This window comes from Necator americanus, chromosome III (genome assembly GCF_031761385.1).
Source record: "Necator americanus strain Aroian chromosome III, whole genome shotgun sequence".
NCBI lineage: Eukaryota > Metazoa > Nematoda > Chromadorea > Rhabditida > Ancylostomatidae > Necator > Necator americanus.
Window position 1 is genome coordinate 19559412 of NC_087373.1, and position 15132 is coordinate 19574543.

General features: G+C 44.0%; 8 protein-coding genes across 8 annotated transcripts; 6 read left to right on the forward strand and 2 right to left on the reverse strand.

Moving 5' to 3' along the window:
• Positions 1-1219: 1219 nt before the first annotated feature.
• RB195_010139 (uncharacterized protein) lies at positions 1220-1489 on the reverse strand (the record flags this gene model as incomplete). The annotated part of the gene is made up of 1 exon (XM_064191003.1): positions 1220-1489. The coding sequence occupies one exon, from the start codon at positions 1487-1489 to the stop codon at positions 1220-1222; it is 270 nt and encodes an 89-aa protein (XP_064048586.1).
• A 1844-nt stretch (positions 1490-3333) lies between these two features.
• Positions 3334-3993, forward strand: RB195_010140 (uncharacterized protein; the record flags this gene model as incomplete). The annotated part of the gene is made up of 1 exon (XM_064191004.1): positions 3334-3993. One exon carries the CDS (start codon positions 3334-3336, stop codon positions 3991-3993), a length of 660 nt encoding a protein of 219 aa, XP_064048587.1.
• A 204-nt stretch (positions 3994-4197) lies between these two features.
• On the forward strand, positions 4198-4605 carry RB195_010141 (uncharacterized protein; the record flags this gene model as incomplete). The annotated part of the gene is made up of 1 exon (XM_064191005.1): positions 4198-4605. One exon carries the CDS (start codon positions 4198-4200, stop codon positions 4603-4605), a length of 408 nt encoding a protein of 135 aa, XP_064048588.1.
• Positions 4606-4661: 56 nt separating this feature from the next.
• Positions 4662-5063, forward strand: RB195_010142 (uncharacterized protein; the record flags this gene model as incomplete). The annotated part of the gene is made up of 1 exon (XM_064191006.1): positions 4662-5063. The coding sequence occupies one exon, from the start codon at positions 4662-4664 to the stop codon at positions 5061-5063; it is 402 nt and encodes a 133-aa protein (XP_064048589.1).
• A 235-nt stretch (positions 5064-5298) lies between these two features.
• On the forward strand, positions 5299-5712 carry RB195_010143 (uncharacterized protein; the record flags this gene model as incomplete). The annotated part of the gene is made up of 1 exon (XM_064191007.1): positions 5299-5712. The coding sequence occupies one exon, from the start codon at positions 5299-5301 to the stop codon at positions 5710-5712; it is 414 nt and encodes a 137-aa protein (XP_064048590.1).
• An 80-nt stretch (positions 5713-5792) lies between these two features.
• Positions 5793-6224, forward strand: RB195_010144 (uncharacterized protein; the record flags this gene model as incomplete). Its single annotated transcript, XM_064191008.1, has 1 exon — positions 5793-6224. The coding sequence occupies one exon, from the start codon at positions 5793-5795 to the stop codon at positions 6222-6224; it is 432 nt and encodes a 143-aa protein (XP_064048591.1).
• A 160-nt stretch (positions 6225-6384) lies between these two features.
• RB195_010145 (uncharacterized protein) lies at positions 6385-6795 on the forward strand (the record flags this gene model as incomplete). The annotated part of the gene is made up of 1 exon (XM_064191009.1): positions 6385-6795. The coding sequence occupies one exon, from the start codon at positions 6385-6387 to the stop codon at positions 6793-6795; it is 411 nt and encodes a 136-aa protein (XP_064048592.1).
• A 1380-nt stretch (positions 6796-8175) lies between these two features.
• RB195_010146 (uncharacterized protein) lies at positions 8176-11862 on the reverse strand (the record flags this gene model as incomplete). The annotated part of the gene is made up of 6 exons (XM_064191010.1): positions 8176-8402; positions 8472-8657; positions 10724-10903; positions 10977-11039; positions 11127-11211; positions 11725-11862. The coding sequence occupies 6 exons, from the start codon at positions 11860-11862 to the stop codon at positions 8176-8178; spliced, it is 879 nt and encodes a 292-aa protein (XP_064048593.1).
• Positions 11863-15132: the final 3270 nt, after the last annotated feature.

Sequence of the window (15132 nt, forward strand, 5' to 3'; positions counted from 1 at the left end):
TGCGCTGAGCTCCTTCATCACCTTGCGTGGAGGCGTCATTGGTGTTTCAGGGGCGCTGCCAACTTTGCTGTGTTTACAAAGGCTACCGATAACATAAGCGGTGAAAGACCGCCCTGACTGAGCTAAGGCTGGTCAGATCCCCGCGTTATGAACAAAACCTTCAGTAAGGATGTTCAGAGTGATGCGGAAGGGGGATTCGTCAAATAAACATATAACGGGATGTGGAGACCTCGGATTTTTGACCGGACCACGCACATCTGGTGGATTCGAAAAATTATGGTGTCTGGTTAGTGTCGGTGGCTTACTGACACAAAACGTGCGGTAATTTCTATCGATACCAGAACGTCCGCGCATTCAAAGCAGTGCACGTAAGCCAAGTTGTGGAAATACATTACATGTGTTAGGTTTTCGACTCGACCATAGTCTGGATTGATTGGAAGAGAGCGCATATATCTTGCAGATAGCTTTGCAGTGGGCACTGCGTTAACAGAACCAGATGAGAATGTACAGTCTATGTGAGGAGTTAACTTTATTTACAAGCAATCTTCACTGGATACTTCTACAGGTAGATACAAAACTCTAATTCTTCTCCAGAATCTACAGGAACTGCTACTGGTTTACAATTTCTACATTCTCCTCGAAAAGACTCGAAGTCTAGGCAAATGCGCATGCGGTTGCTTTCAATATGGGATATTCGCTACTTTCTTTCGCAAGGAACGAGCACCGGGGCAATCTGAGCCCAACCGACTACGCAGTTGCAAAAGATATGAGGTCCTTTTGACGTCACCGTGGGTGCATTTGTCCGCAGTTATGGTGTGACAGCAAATCACTAATCCACTGCAGCAAAATATCATTGTAGTGAAGTAGTGAGAGAGCTAGAGACTGAAGAGTTTCAATTCCCCTTTTGACCAGACTAAGTAGGTGGATCAGCGGAATATGAACTGGCAAAGATACAGAAAGTCCAGATTGAGTTGAGTTCTCTGACTGTTCTCTGCCGCACTACTTCACGATACCGCTGAAATGCGATGACCACAATAACCAGGACTATATCAGGACCAGCGTCCCTTTACTACCATTGAAGTCGATGATACTGCCGCGCGCAACAACAATGAGGGTAACTCCATAGCAAAGTAGGTGGCAAATTGACGCCACAATTTCCACTTTCGACTCCACAGCTCTTCTCGTGGGCCATTTTGAGACAGAGGAGGCACAGGTTCAGCTAAGTGGCTCCTGCTGTTCTAAGTACTGGATCCGAGAACCATCTCCGAGCATGGTGTTTCTTCAATAGTGTTTTGGTGGCGTCTTGGAGGTTGCAAAGTCGACGCAGCAGATGATGTAATAAGGTAGCGATGTCGCAATTGCCGAGATCGTCCAGAGTGGAGCACATGTCTTCAGCAAAAGAAGACATGATTTTAAATGCTTTCCTTCCCCATTTATACGCGTTCAGAGGTCCTATTCGACTCGCCCTCAGCAAACAGCCTGGATGCATCTCCCACTGCTTTTGAGGATGTGACAAAGCACTTTTGAGTAGAATAAAAAGTGCGATTAGCTCTGTACTCTTGAGAAGGTTTAGTGTTGTAAAAAATACGTTCTCGAAAACGATGGTATAGTTAAACTGCCGTTGTGGAAGACTATCTGATTCTCTTTTTAAAAGTAGGGAAAAAACTGAGAATTTTAAAAACTTTCTTAGCTTTCCCTCAATTAACTTTTGAGAGAACGAAAAAAGTAGAGAAGGTAAAACAAGGTTCTGTTACGAAAAATCATCCCCTATAACAAATATAAAGCGAATGTGTTTTTGTTTGATACTAATTGAGTTATTGGACTTCGATCGAAATCAAACACATTCTAACGCGAAGCCGAAAGCCGCAGTGAAACCGAATTTTCGCACTTTTCTTCGTTGTGATTCAGTCGCGAAGGGATTCAGTTGTGGCCGCACGATCGATGGTTCGAAACCGCATTAGTGCCAACCAAGCCTTTCATTATTCTGAAGTCGATAAATTGATCAGACTTATAGCGTGGATTAGAAAAAAACTGATTTGATACATCGTCTCATCTTCGCAAGATCGAGGCCGTGCACTTCATCCTTTATCCTCGAAATTATAGAAACAAAGTTGTGCCTTTTGATGAACGTTCCGGTCAAACTATTGTTCCAGTTTATCCGAAATATGCTAAATTCTGTACTTCTACTAGTAAAAATCACAGCATTTTTAGCAAAGGGTATGTAGATACAGTACTGATATGTCATGGCCATGAATCTTCTCTGTTTACCCAGATGAACATTTACGGAACAATTCCAAAAGACTTCGAAAAATATATTCCGCATTCCTAGCAAATGGGAATTTCCAACCCATCACAATTCCACATTTTTATTACCACACAGAATTTCAATCGGAAACAGATTTAAGCAAAGAAGCCAGTGTCCTCCACCAGCAAGTTATTACCTATCACTGCCTTTGAAAATCTTGTTAAAACCAACTGTTGTATTGTTTTGTAACAACAAATCTTAGAATTTTATTCAATTCTGAGAAAATATTAAACTTGTTCGGTAGGGAAGGGTAGTAAACTAGGACACTACAACGTTGTAATCAATCATAAGATAAATTTTGTTCCACGTAAAAATCTCACGACAACAACCATACCGTGTTCTTTTAGGAAAAAAAACGGAAAGAAATTCGGCGGGATTACACAGGAAACTGTTCGCTGTTGACAAAGCGGATGCAGCATTAAAATCATTTTCCATTGTTACTTTGTTCTGAGAGATGGCTGAGTAAAATCTTTAAAATGCATGTCATGACAGCAATCCTGCAACTCATCAAGAGTAAGTTGACAGGAGGGCCGCTGGCGGATTACTGCCTCTGAGGGTCTATATCTGCGATGGTGAGAGATCCATTGCGCTCTGGGCCTCTTGTATTTCTTGTCGCAGTAAGGAGTCAAAAGCAAGATCTAGGGCAAGGAGCAAATAAGTAGGGCAGTGACCGAGAGTTGCCCTACTTCAAAGTATTTGTGTGTTCAAGATGACCGCTCTTCGTGGTATTTTTTGTGAAAAAGAAAAGGTGACTCTGTAAATACATATTCAGTTGGACACCGTGCTTACAAAGCAAATTATATACTCTTGCGCCATTGTAGTCGTACAAGTCCCACTTTTACGCCGCTATTTTACTTCAAAAAATTGCTGGGTATTATTTTCTATTTATTAGATTAGTCCGAAATTTTTACGCAAAACACAGTAATAGAAAAGAGTCTCCTGATTCCGGAGGAAAGCCTGGTATGGTAGCGCCAGGTAGGACGGGGTTGCAGGACTCACGTAAGCTACCAAAACGGAAATAGACTAGGATGGCGATCTGTATTTATAACGCACGTACGCTTGCATCGGAAGCGGCCATCGAAGATCTGATGATGCAAGCCAAGAAGATCAAGTACGACGTCATCGGACTGACCGAGACAAGACGATGTCACCCTCTCAACGCCGTATATGAAACTGGAGAAGAACTGTTCTTAGGAACATGCGACAGTAGAGGTGTTGGTGGAGTTGGCGTCCTCGTCAACATGAGTATGGCAAAGAACATCGACTCTTTTGAACAACTTACGACCCGAATCGGACGTCTGCGGATGAGAAGATATGGTCCAACATCAGCTTTGACTATCTTCGTCGCTTACGCTCCAACATCAAGCTACGAAGAAGAAGAAGTCGAAGCTTTCTATATGGACCTGGGGAAGTTCTACCGAGAAGATCATGCCTCCTACAAAGTCATAACTGGCGATTTCAACGCCAAGGTTGGCCCAAGAAGAACACCGGAGGAACTTCACATCGGGACCCATGGCCTACAATGGAATGACCAGGGAGAGAGGCTCTCCGAGTTCATCATGACGACTAAGACCATCCATGGGAACTCGCAATTCCAGAAGCCCTCCTCTCTACGCTGGACGTGGGAGTCACCCGGTGGAGGGTACCGTAATGAAATAGACCACATCATCGTCAATGCAAGGTTCTGACTGACGGACGTCGCTGTTGTACCAAAGTTCTATACGGGATCGGACCATCGCCTCCTCCGAGGAAGATTTTTCTTCACAAGGAGAGCAGAGAAAGCCGCCAAGTTCAGAGAGAGAGAAATCCCAGGACTACCATCAACTGGGATCTCTTCGCTACGCTAGCCGGCTTTTGGGAAGATTCCGCAACGGACAACATCGACGAGGTATATGGACCGGCTCGTTGAACACCTTCACGACTGCACGAAGAAGGCTGAGAGTTTTAAAACCATCAAGAGGCGCCTGTCTCTTGAAATTCTTGAGCTGACACGCCAGCGTGGAGCAGCGCGAGCCGCAGGGAACCAAGAACTCACGTCCGAGCTCGCAAGGCTTTGTAGAGAGGCGATAAAGGAAGATCTTAAAGAGAGAAGAGCAGAAGTGCTGGCTGAAGCTGCAGAGGCGGGGAAAAGCATCCGCTATGCCCGTCGAGACTTCGCCAGTCGCAAGACGAGGATGACTGCTCTCCGGAACCCGAAGGGAACAACCGTTGTATCGGGAAGGGGAATGGAGAAAATCATCTACGACTTCTTCATCATGATCGATTCGACAACCATGTCCACCTGCCTCCTCACCATTTGAGGGAAGACGGACATGTCATTCCAGAGATACTCCCGTCCGAAATACGGCATGTTATCATGTCGCTAAGAAATCGTACAGCACCCGGTCCCGACAGAATAAGACCAGAACACCTGAAGAGCCTTCCGCCAGTACTCATCAACACCCTGGCGAGGCTCTTTACACGTCATCTGTCGGAATGCAAGGTTCCTAAACAGTGGAAGACCAGCAAGACCGTGTTGTTGCATAAAAAGGGAGATCCACATGACATCGGCAACTATCGTCCAATCTGCCTACTGTCCGTCATCTACAAGCTCTTTACAAGAGTAATTCTTAATAGGATTGAAAAAGTCTTGGATGAAGGACAGCCATGCGAGCAAGCAGGGTTTCGAAAAGGATTCAGCACGACTGACCACATTCACTCTGTTTCGAAACTCATCGAGAGTACAAGATGCCGCTCTGTCTCACCTTCATCGACTTGAAAAAGGCCTTCGACTCAATTGAGACGGAATCGGTCGTGGAAGCCTTGGACAACCAAGACGTCCCTACTCAGTACATAAAGGTACTTCGAGAATTGTACATATGTAATTTCACGACCGGAATTTCGTCATTCTACAAGAACATCATCATTGACGTGAAGAGGGGGGTCCGACAGGGTGATACAATTTCATCCAAAATATTCACAGCTACCCTCTGCGAAAGTTGGAATGGGACGACATGGGAGTGAAGGTTGATGGTCGGCAGCTACACCATTTGCGCTTTGCTGATGACATCGTACTGATGACACCTAGCATCAGCCAAGCGGAACGAATGCTGACCGAATTCGACGAAACATGTGAATGTATCGGTCTTCAGCTGAATCTACAAAAGACGATGTTCATGCGGAACGGATGGGTTTCGGATGCCCCATTCACGCTCAACGAAACGAACATATCCGAATGCACCAGCTACGTTTATCTGGGTCGGGATCTAAACACGATGAACGACCTGACCCCCCAGCTGGGCAGGAGGAGACGAGCGGCTTGGGGAGTGTACAAGAGCATCGAGGATGTAGTGAAGAAGACCAAGAACACCCGGCTCCGTGCTCACCTCTTCAACACCACCGTACTTCTGCTTCTGCTCCTGCTTTGACCTATGCTTCGGAAACCTGGGCATTTCGCAAGCAGGAAGAAAACGCAGTGAGCGTCATTGAACGCGCAATTGAGAGAGTGATGCTAGGAGTATACCGTTTCACGCAAGTGAGGGACGGGATTCGAAGTTCTCTTCTACGTCAACGATCGAAGATTAGAGACGCCGCCGCACTTGCCAAGGAAAGTAAAATAAGGTGGGCCGGACACGGACACGTGATGCGCTTTAATGACAACCGTTGGACCAGAGCCGCGAGCAACTGGGCTCCCCCAGGAACAGGAAGACCGCCGACAGGATGGTCAGATTTCTTCACGAAGTCCTTCAAAGAAAAATATGATGCTTTTCGTGTGAAAGAAGGAACCACTGGGCTACTCTGGCACGTGATCGGGACAAATGAAAGAATTACTGGCGCCCGCTCGACCATCAACGGGAGTCAAGGTGAACAAGGTGATCAGGTTCAAAATTCTTCCACCAAAATTATTTTTCTACCCATAATTTTGGAGATCTTGGATTGAAATTTTTGGCAGTTGAATATGATTGTTTTAGAAGTTTTAGAAGCGTACAGAAGGGGCATATACAAGAGGTCGCATTTCACTGGTATTTAACTGTTTTAGAAGTTTTAGAAGCGTACAGAAGGGGCATATACAAGAGGTCGCATTTCACTGGTATTTAACCATGACTTCGATGAACCAAAGTCAAATTCGTATCACCGGTTACTACGAATTCCTGCAAGGCTGCAGCGCATGCGACGCCATTGCTGTAACCTGTGTTGCGTTGAAGAGAGATGTAGTATCTCGCTGGGCTGTCACCCGTTCGTTCCAACGGTTCGAGTTAGAAGATATGTATTTTGCCTTAACATCGATCTCGCTTTGGCTCGCAAGTGACTGGAATAATGGAGCCCTACGTAACGCTCACAGAGACAAGCCCATTGCAACTCAAGGTTGCAGAAAACTGCTGTCGATTTGGGTTCTCCATGAATTGAGTACCTCGAAGGTGGCAACAAGAGTAAATATGTGTCAGTCTTTGCTTCTGTACCTTCACAGGCAAGACTATCTCCGCGAAGTCATTGCAGTAGACGAGAGTTGATTGTTGTGTGTTAATCATACACTGCAGAAAAGTTGGCTCCCGCCCGTGACCGCTCAACTCTACTCTTTTCTTTACAGAAACTGATAGACGCAGTTCGCCTGAAGTGTACGAAAACTGGCCATGTTGCTCTACGTCGCGACAATGCGCGATGTCACCTGGCAGAATTTACTCGGCAGAAAATTGTCGATTGATTGGGAAATTCTACTGCAGCCGCCTTATTCTCCTGACTTGTCACCATCTGACCACCATTTGCTTCGGGAACTAAAGATGCATCTACAAGAAATAAAATTAGTTGGATATAGTTGAAATACGTTGGATGGAAAGAGATGGAAAGTGGGCGCGCTTCTACGAGTCGCAGCTGCCAGAGTTCTGGAATTCTGAAACTGATGGTCTACCGAAGCGTTGTACATAAGTAACGGATCATGATGATTGTTTGAAAATGTCTGAAATTTAGTGCGAGGCTTTCGGACCAATCTAATATAAGTAAGATGATAGCCATCGTGCAGTTACAACAGGAAACATGTTGATCGGAGGTATGTAATGAGGGCAGTGATCCAGAATTGCTCTACATCTCGAGGAAAGTAGGATATACCTGTTGTCAAGATCCCACCTCTCTCCTCCTCTCCCCTCTCCTCTCACGTCGGTGTGGCTGTATCACTTTGCTTCAAATCTTCAAGTCTGAGAAAGATATACTGTGTAATTACGTCCATTTATCTTCAGTGATATTTTCATATTGTTTATTCAAATTGTGATTTGTCGCTGTTCTTAATGGTGTTATGTTGTTTATGTTGTAAGAGTAGTTCTTGGCTTCTTCGAGGGGGAGGCCAAGTCCTATCAACACTACTGCACTATGGAAAATCTCAGAGAGTGTCACATGAGTGCTGAAAATGCTTGTTTTTGTTTTGTACTTAGCACTAGATTCAGTATTTCATTTCGATCTTTCTGCAGCTGGGTGAGGGAGAAACTATAGAGTAACACTCGAAACATTGATTGAAAATGAATATTTAGTTGTGTGATTGTCAGCCAAATTTACTTGCGTATGGGAAAAAAAGAGCGCTACATCCCATGACCATCCCATACGTGGTGGCTAGCTTTTATGCTCAAATCAACACAAAAAGAAACTATGAGAACAAGCACAAAAAACCATGAGAACAAAAATAAACCATCGCAAGGAGTGAGGAATACCGAGACCTAATAATGAGGGCGATGCTAGGAATGCTCAAACTTTTGTTTTTAAAATTATTTTTGCACATGAGGCACCTAGTGAGACAAACGCAATACGATTGTTCGCCAGTGATCTGTTTACGTACACGGGGCACGTGTTTTGCATCTACAAAGCGGAGATCATCTTGCAGTGCATTACAAGTGACATAATTGTCTTCACTCTCTTGTCTTCGCGTTTCTTCGGAAGACGCTTCTAGCTTGTTCTTCTCTGTTTTCAGAAGGTAAGACTACGATCTGATCCCTGCGCGGGCATGGACAGTAGTTGGCATCAGGTCCAGGGACACCAGGTGGTCCAGATAGTCCTTCGAAGCCATCGTCACCTTTCTGGCCTGGTTTGCCTGCTAGCCCCGGTGGACCCATCACACCTGGACGTCCAGCTACTCCTGAACAAATACTCGTCCAAATAATTTGTCCAATTTTGTGGATTGTCATACAATGTTCATTATTCCCACCACTGATTCCTGCAATGCCATGACCACCTTGTTCACCTGGAGGACCGGTAACTCCACGTCGACCGGGATTTCCTTTACCTCTATATCCGGTGTCTCCATTTCTACCTGGGACACCTGGAGTACCGGGTATTCCTGGCATACCCCTATCTCCTGGAGGACCGCGAATAGCTGGCACTCCATTTCTTCCTGCAACGAAAGTACTTACACTATACCAAACACTCCAAACATCATCAACATTAACAGCAAACAACCACATTAATGAAACTTCAAATTTTTGAGAGTTGTAAGTGTGAGCGAACATGTTGTGCTACAAAAATTCTTATACTAAACGTACTTCATAATAAACGTAAAGTACTTCATAATAAAGTTCGTAGTTAGTTGGATTCTGATTTCTGATCTAATGCGATTCGCTTCCCTGTGCTTCGGCCAGCGCTGATTGCTACGAACCCTTTTCGCGCTCGCTCGTTCCTCTCGCTAAGTGATAAATGATGGAGGTTAACGTTAATCAATTCCCTTACGATACGCTAACGCGTTTGGCATCAACTCAGAATTGCTGGACGTTAGTGATGGCGTATGAGGCTCATACAATGACTTTGGAGGCTAGCAGGTGTATCAAGTTACTGTCCTTATCCTATATTTGGTATATATTTTTTATATTTTTATATTTGGTAGTCAGATTGTCAAAAAGTAGCTTGAAGCTGATTATACAGTCTATTTGGGTTCGTAAGTAATTTCCTGCATACTTTAGAATCTGGGATCCGATAAGGTATGTGGTAGGATGTTTAAGACGGATTCTTCGAGCGAAATCAAGAATCAGCGAGTTTGTGGAAATATCTTCGTATCTGAGCGAGCGAAATGGTGCCACGTAGGCAGAAAAGCGGACCCCGTCGTTCAACAGGACAAACGCCGAAGAAGAATTACTAGTAGTAGAAATAATCTTGTATCCATCAGCTCCATACTTTCTTCTCTTGTGCTACATAGTCTGGGCACTGCTTGAATGGTGACGGCCAAAAAGATGAGCGACACAGTGCGTTCGACACATGCGATTCTATTTCCAAGTTTAGGTAGTTGGGCCACATTGTCAGTGACAAATGTTGGTCGTCTTCTGGGATGGGATTCGGGATGGTATGAAGCGCACAAAATCGTCGACATCGAGCAGACGGCAGAGCCAATAGATGGCAGCTTCGGCTACCGACTCGGTCAAAGGACAAGTGGTCGGTCGGTTTTGAGGTCTTCGTTGTGCACGATCACATGAGAAAGCGGATCTGACAGATAATTCAGTGAGGGGCTCATCGAGGCGGTTGTCGATCGTACTCTATCCTCTGTGGAGACCTCCATTACTTGTTTCCACTCAGAACCACACCTGCATGAGAAAGTGTCCAGAGATTTCAATGATTTCAAAAGTGACTCTGCACTTCCGTCCCGTAGACTCGTCTCTCCTGGGGAGGAGGAATCGTGACTTTCAGAAGAGTATCAGTAAATGGATTTGTATTGCAGTCGTGAAAGTGGTCTTAATGCTGATCACTGGTTTCTTCCAACAAGATGAAAACCATCCTATCCTTGCGCATTCCTACCCCCGTTGTTCTCCCTTTTTGACCAACACGCCAGTACAAAAAAAATGTCCTATCTCCCGTATTCTCTTGACCCAGTTGGGCGCAAACACAACAAACATTTCATCTATATTTTGACACCTTTGCACGAATATGACGATATTGGGCAAATCTCACTCTGCCTCTACGCCAATGCATCTGTCTGACGCCCTTGGATCTGTTTATTGCTTTCTGGTGCCGCTGGACCTATCTTGCTAGTTTTACAGCGGAATCTTCATTCCGATAACAGCTCACCAGTGTGACCTACTGTAGACAGTTGGGCGCGAAAATGCCGCTGTAGGGCTGCTTCAACGCATCTGGGCTCCTCAAATCTCATGTTGCCTCCCGTACCTCGAACCCGACAACATCGCAGCTCTGTTTTGGCTTCGGAACCTCTCTGCTGCGCTGATTCTACTTTTCGCCCCTCCGCAGGAATGAGACAGCACTGATGTTAAAGCATTCCGATATTTTGCTTTACACAGCGCACTCACAGGAGGTATTTCTGTTAATAAATAACATGGTTACACTCTTGTGCTCTTTTTTTTTGTCAATTATACTATCTTTGAGATCTGAGTCTTTTGCTGCAAATTAATTAATGGAGGGATTTTCGAAAGGGATAACGTTTGAAAAGGTCAACTCTTCAACAACAGAACGGATATTTACCTCTCATCCCTTTATATCCACTAACTCCATTGAAACCAGGTTCTCCTACAGGCCCGGGTAATCCCGGTACACCTGGAGGACCCTGAGGACAAGGAATGCATTCCGTCGGCATACTATTGCGTGCTCCAACCTCTACACCGTCTGGTCCCTTCAATCCAGGGGTTCCTGGCGGTCCATTGTCTAAAAGCAGTAGGAGTTATAGAAGAAGTAACCGTTCAGAGAAAAGATGGTAGTGGACGACCTCCGGGAAGACCTGGAGTTCCTGGCAGTCCGACTGGTCCTGCAGGACAATCGAAACTGGCGACCGAAAGACGAGCTGAACAACAAGCAATTAGTCAGTTCTCACATTGCTGCAACAACAACCTGGTATTTCAAGAAAAAAACTTGAGATTACGGTAGTTACCTGCTTCTACTTGCGCTGCTTTTTTCACTCTGATGCTCGAGTCTGTCTCAGCTAACATGTCATCCCACACCCGTCGGGACAAGGTCTACAAACCATAGCTCATATTTCTTTTTGAGAATTTTGCAAAAATAGCAAATCTTTCAGAAAAGGATGGGTTGCTTAAGTTGGGAAACAAACTTCATTGTGTAATAAGGAAGAGAAAAGGAAGAAAAAGGAAGAGTTCTTGAAAAAGCTCTGAAAATTTTGTCTCGTTCTCTGGAGAGCTTCTTGAAAAAGCTGTGCATTGATCCCTCTCCAGAGAACTAGACAAAATTTTCAGAGCTTTTTTCTTCTTTTTTTCCACGGTTCCTATTCTTTTTGTAGGATAATTTGCGAATAATGCTATGTAGTCTTTGTGAAGCCGTCTTTCATTAGTCTTGCCGTTTTTCATGCTGATGATGCTATTTCTTGAATTTGTTTCAGTTCATTGGGTAAGGCGAATGTGTCGGTTTGATCTTGATGTGCTAATACACATGGCGTCCAGAAAAAAAGCTAACACTTCAGCTGAGTGTCCAAAATTAATCATTGCTGTTATAGAATAAATACATTTACAACTAACCTTGTATCCATCCGATATTTTTAGGAAGTCGTCGTGGAACTTATTGATGTCAAGAAGAAGGCAAATGACAGAAAACAAAGCTCCGAAACACAGCAAAGCTGCACATGATAAAACAACTTTTAGAGTTGTTGTAGACATAAAATCCTGAAAACAAACATCTACTATGCATAGTGAGGATCGTACGTACAGAAAATGAACGAGTTGCTTCTTTAGGGGTTGTAATCTCAGATATTTCTGCTTTGGGTAGGGAAAGTGTGCGGCGACAACCAGGTTGGCTGCTAAGGAGGAAAATCAAGTGTTGACAGACAATTGAAAGGCAGTTCATTGTGGTTAGTCAGCAAGGAGCAGCTGATAGCTCCTGCCACATGTAAAAGGCAACATCACGAAGCTGACGATGCTGGGCTCTCTCTGGAACAATGTAGAGTTCAAATTGCAGGTCGCGAATATGGGCGCAAGGATGCTCAAGTCCCCTAACTATCTTAAAAACCGCGTTGGTCAATACTAAGTACTTTGGAACGTCATCCTTGTACACGCTCCGTGGATTCCCTCAGAAACTTGTTCATTGATTTTACTTGAATAGGCCGCTGAGAAGACCTCATTGATTGTCGATCGCTCGCTCGTGGACGCGGCGCGTTCTAACGTATCTCGTAGAAATTAAGGACGTATCCCACGCCGGTCGTTAGGATGATTAGGGAGAATTGCGCTTGGCCACGCTCATACTCGTAATCTACACCCCGAACTCTACATTGTTCTACGGAGATCCCAACATCGTCAACTTCGTGATGTGTTGCCTGTAAAGGCTCTTCGGATCTCGAAAATAAAGGACCAGCGTTCATATCACGGATATGCGCATGAGAAACAGCGCTCATTGATTGCTCGCTCGCTCAAAGACACGACTTTGCTTGCGCTCGCATACACAACACGTTTTCAGGTGCATCGTAGGAAAATTCGGTCGACAGGGCCATTTTCGGTCTTCATGACAGCGGGTATTGAGTGTGGTATCAGTGAGCTTCACTCCCAACCACAAGTATGTGGTGCGGATGTGATGGTCGACCGCATCGAAGCTACGCAAATTTGGAGTTTGAAGCGGTAGCACATGTGTCTTCTGCGCTCAGACAACACCATTACAATGGGCTTCTTCCTTTCCTTCATGAGAAGAATGAACTGTTTGACTACGTCACACTTTACGTCGTCATGGAGAGTTTTTTTACGTTCCCACTTAGTCACGTAAGGCAGAATGCGGTTACTACCCTAAAATCCCATAGATAAGAGCGGTTTAATTCACCGGTGAAAAATGAATTGGAATGAAATTGAAATTGAATGCAGTCACCCCTCTAACTTGATGGATGGATAAATAAAAATCGGAGAAGAAGTTTAGAAGAAGCTCAGCCCCTCAACTCTAAACCCCGCCCACTTAATAAACAATCTATAGAAAAATAGCGATTTTAACGGAATTTCTGGGATCTCTCTGGAATGCCGGAATTTGTCTCTGGATAGAACTTGAAGAGCCATTCGATCAGTAAATTCATAGATGAGAGCGGTTTAATTTACCGGTAAAAAATGATTTTGAAAAAATATTTTTAAAATTTTATTTGTATATTAAACAACAAGGACTCCAACATACCTAAACATAACACTAAACTTTTCCAATTTCTACTTCGTCATCATCGTTTACATTCATCTGGCAAAATCGTTTTTGAGATTTTCCAAATCACCAATGCTTTTCAAGCTATGTTGAATAACATCAGATGAAATGGATTGGAAACTTTCGCTAACTAAAATGAGCTTCTTCGTAGCTCTCCTTTCCTTATTCCACTTTTGTGTAAGTTGCTTTAGCTTCATCTCTCATCATTTTCCCAGCCAGCTTTAAGTGGTCTTTAAACGGTTTGTTGATGCCGACGTCTAAGGGTTGTTTTTAGTCAATCCTCCTGGTATTACGGCAATTTTGCTATATTGCTGACAAAATTGTTTCACTTCATCAGTTACGTGGCAACGAGCAGAATCAAATATCAGCAAAGAGCGATCAGGGACGGAATTGTGATTTTCTTTTATCCCATACTTCACGATCCATTCTTTCATCAATTCTTGATTCATCCAACCTTTTCCATTTGTTTTCACAATGACATCTGGGGAATTGTCCTTTTGGCATTAACTTCTTCTTAAAAATTAGCATTGGTTTAGTTTCTCTCCGCAGCAGTCACTCCCAATACAACAGTGAAATTAGATTTCTCTGGCCGGTAGAATCTTTTAATGTTCTCTCGTCCTTCATTAACTGTCCGTTCATAGATGATATCAAGGGAACTGGTACTTCATCAATATTTCCAAATTGAAAGGGGATACGTTTAAGGCTTCAGCTGCAACGAACTTTCGAAAATCCGAGCATTTTTGTAGATGGTCAGACGGTAATGGTTGACCGACACTTGTTCTTTTTCGTACAGAGAGCTTTTTTCGCGCCATAAACAGGATGCACTAATGCGCAGATGCTTTAAAATTTTGGTGACCATGCTCTTCTGCTAATTCCTTTGTTTTGGTCCCTATTTCTTTCACCGTGACAGCTCTATTTTCTTCTCGTCTTTTTGACAACCCAGTTGTAGATGGCATTTACTTTTCACGCTTGGTTTTTGTTCGTCGGGCTCTCTCGTTGCTGGTCTCTTGAAGATTTTGTCGATCAACAACCACTTTCTTATCATTGCTTCAGTGACTTCAAAATGCTAGCCGCTGCCAGGTTCCTGCAATCACGATAATTGACGGCGTCTAGCTTGAGCTGCTGTATCGATTTACGACGTTTCTAGCAGGTGATACAGTATGAAGAGTATGAAAACAGTAGAATAAGGTGAGTTGTGGCTATTTTGCGATAATCATGATAATCCACAACGCCAAAAAACGTATAACGTTTTTTTTTTACGCTCTTATCTGGGCTCTTTCTTGTTTTAGGTAGTACTAGTAAGCGAATATTACTAGCACTTTAGCGACATAAGGTGCCACAAACTGCTGAGAGCAATTACAAGACGGCTTGTAGCTGGACTCATTTTGTCGTTACCAGGCGTTGCCATTTCTCCGCAGTCTCACAGTCATTGCTACTACTAACCAATGAACTTTCACGCCACCAGACTGCGACAAAGTTTCTATTGAACAATGATTTCTTGATATCGCTCTCGTGTTAGCATGAAGCGGAGATTTACAGCCATTCAGCGGTGTAAAAAGCGAAGCTGAGATGTCAAAATCAACTGAAGCAAAAGGAATCAGGTTGAAGGGGACTAAATTGACCTGATTTCATAAAGATATTCTCCGAGAAGATTTTTCTTCCGAGTCACATCAGTGTTAGTCGTTTTGATCGTCTGTTCATAAAATATGTAGCCTCGCACTGCCTTACTAAATAATTTGTCAAGCTAGCGATCAAACTACGTA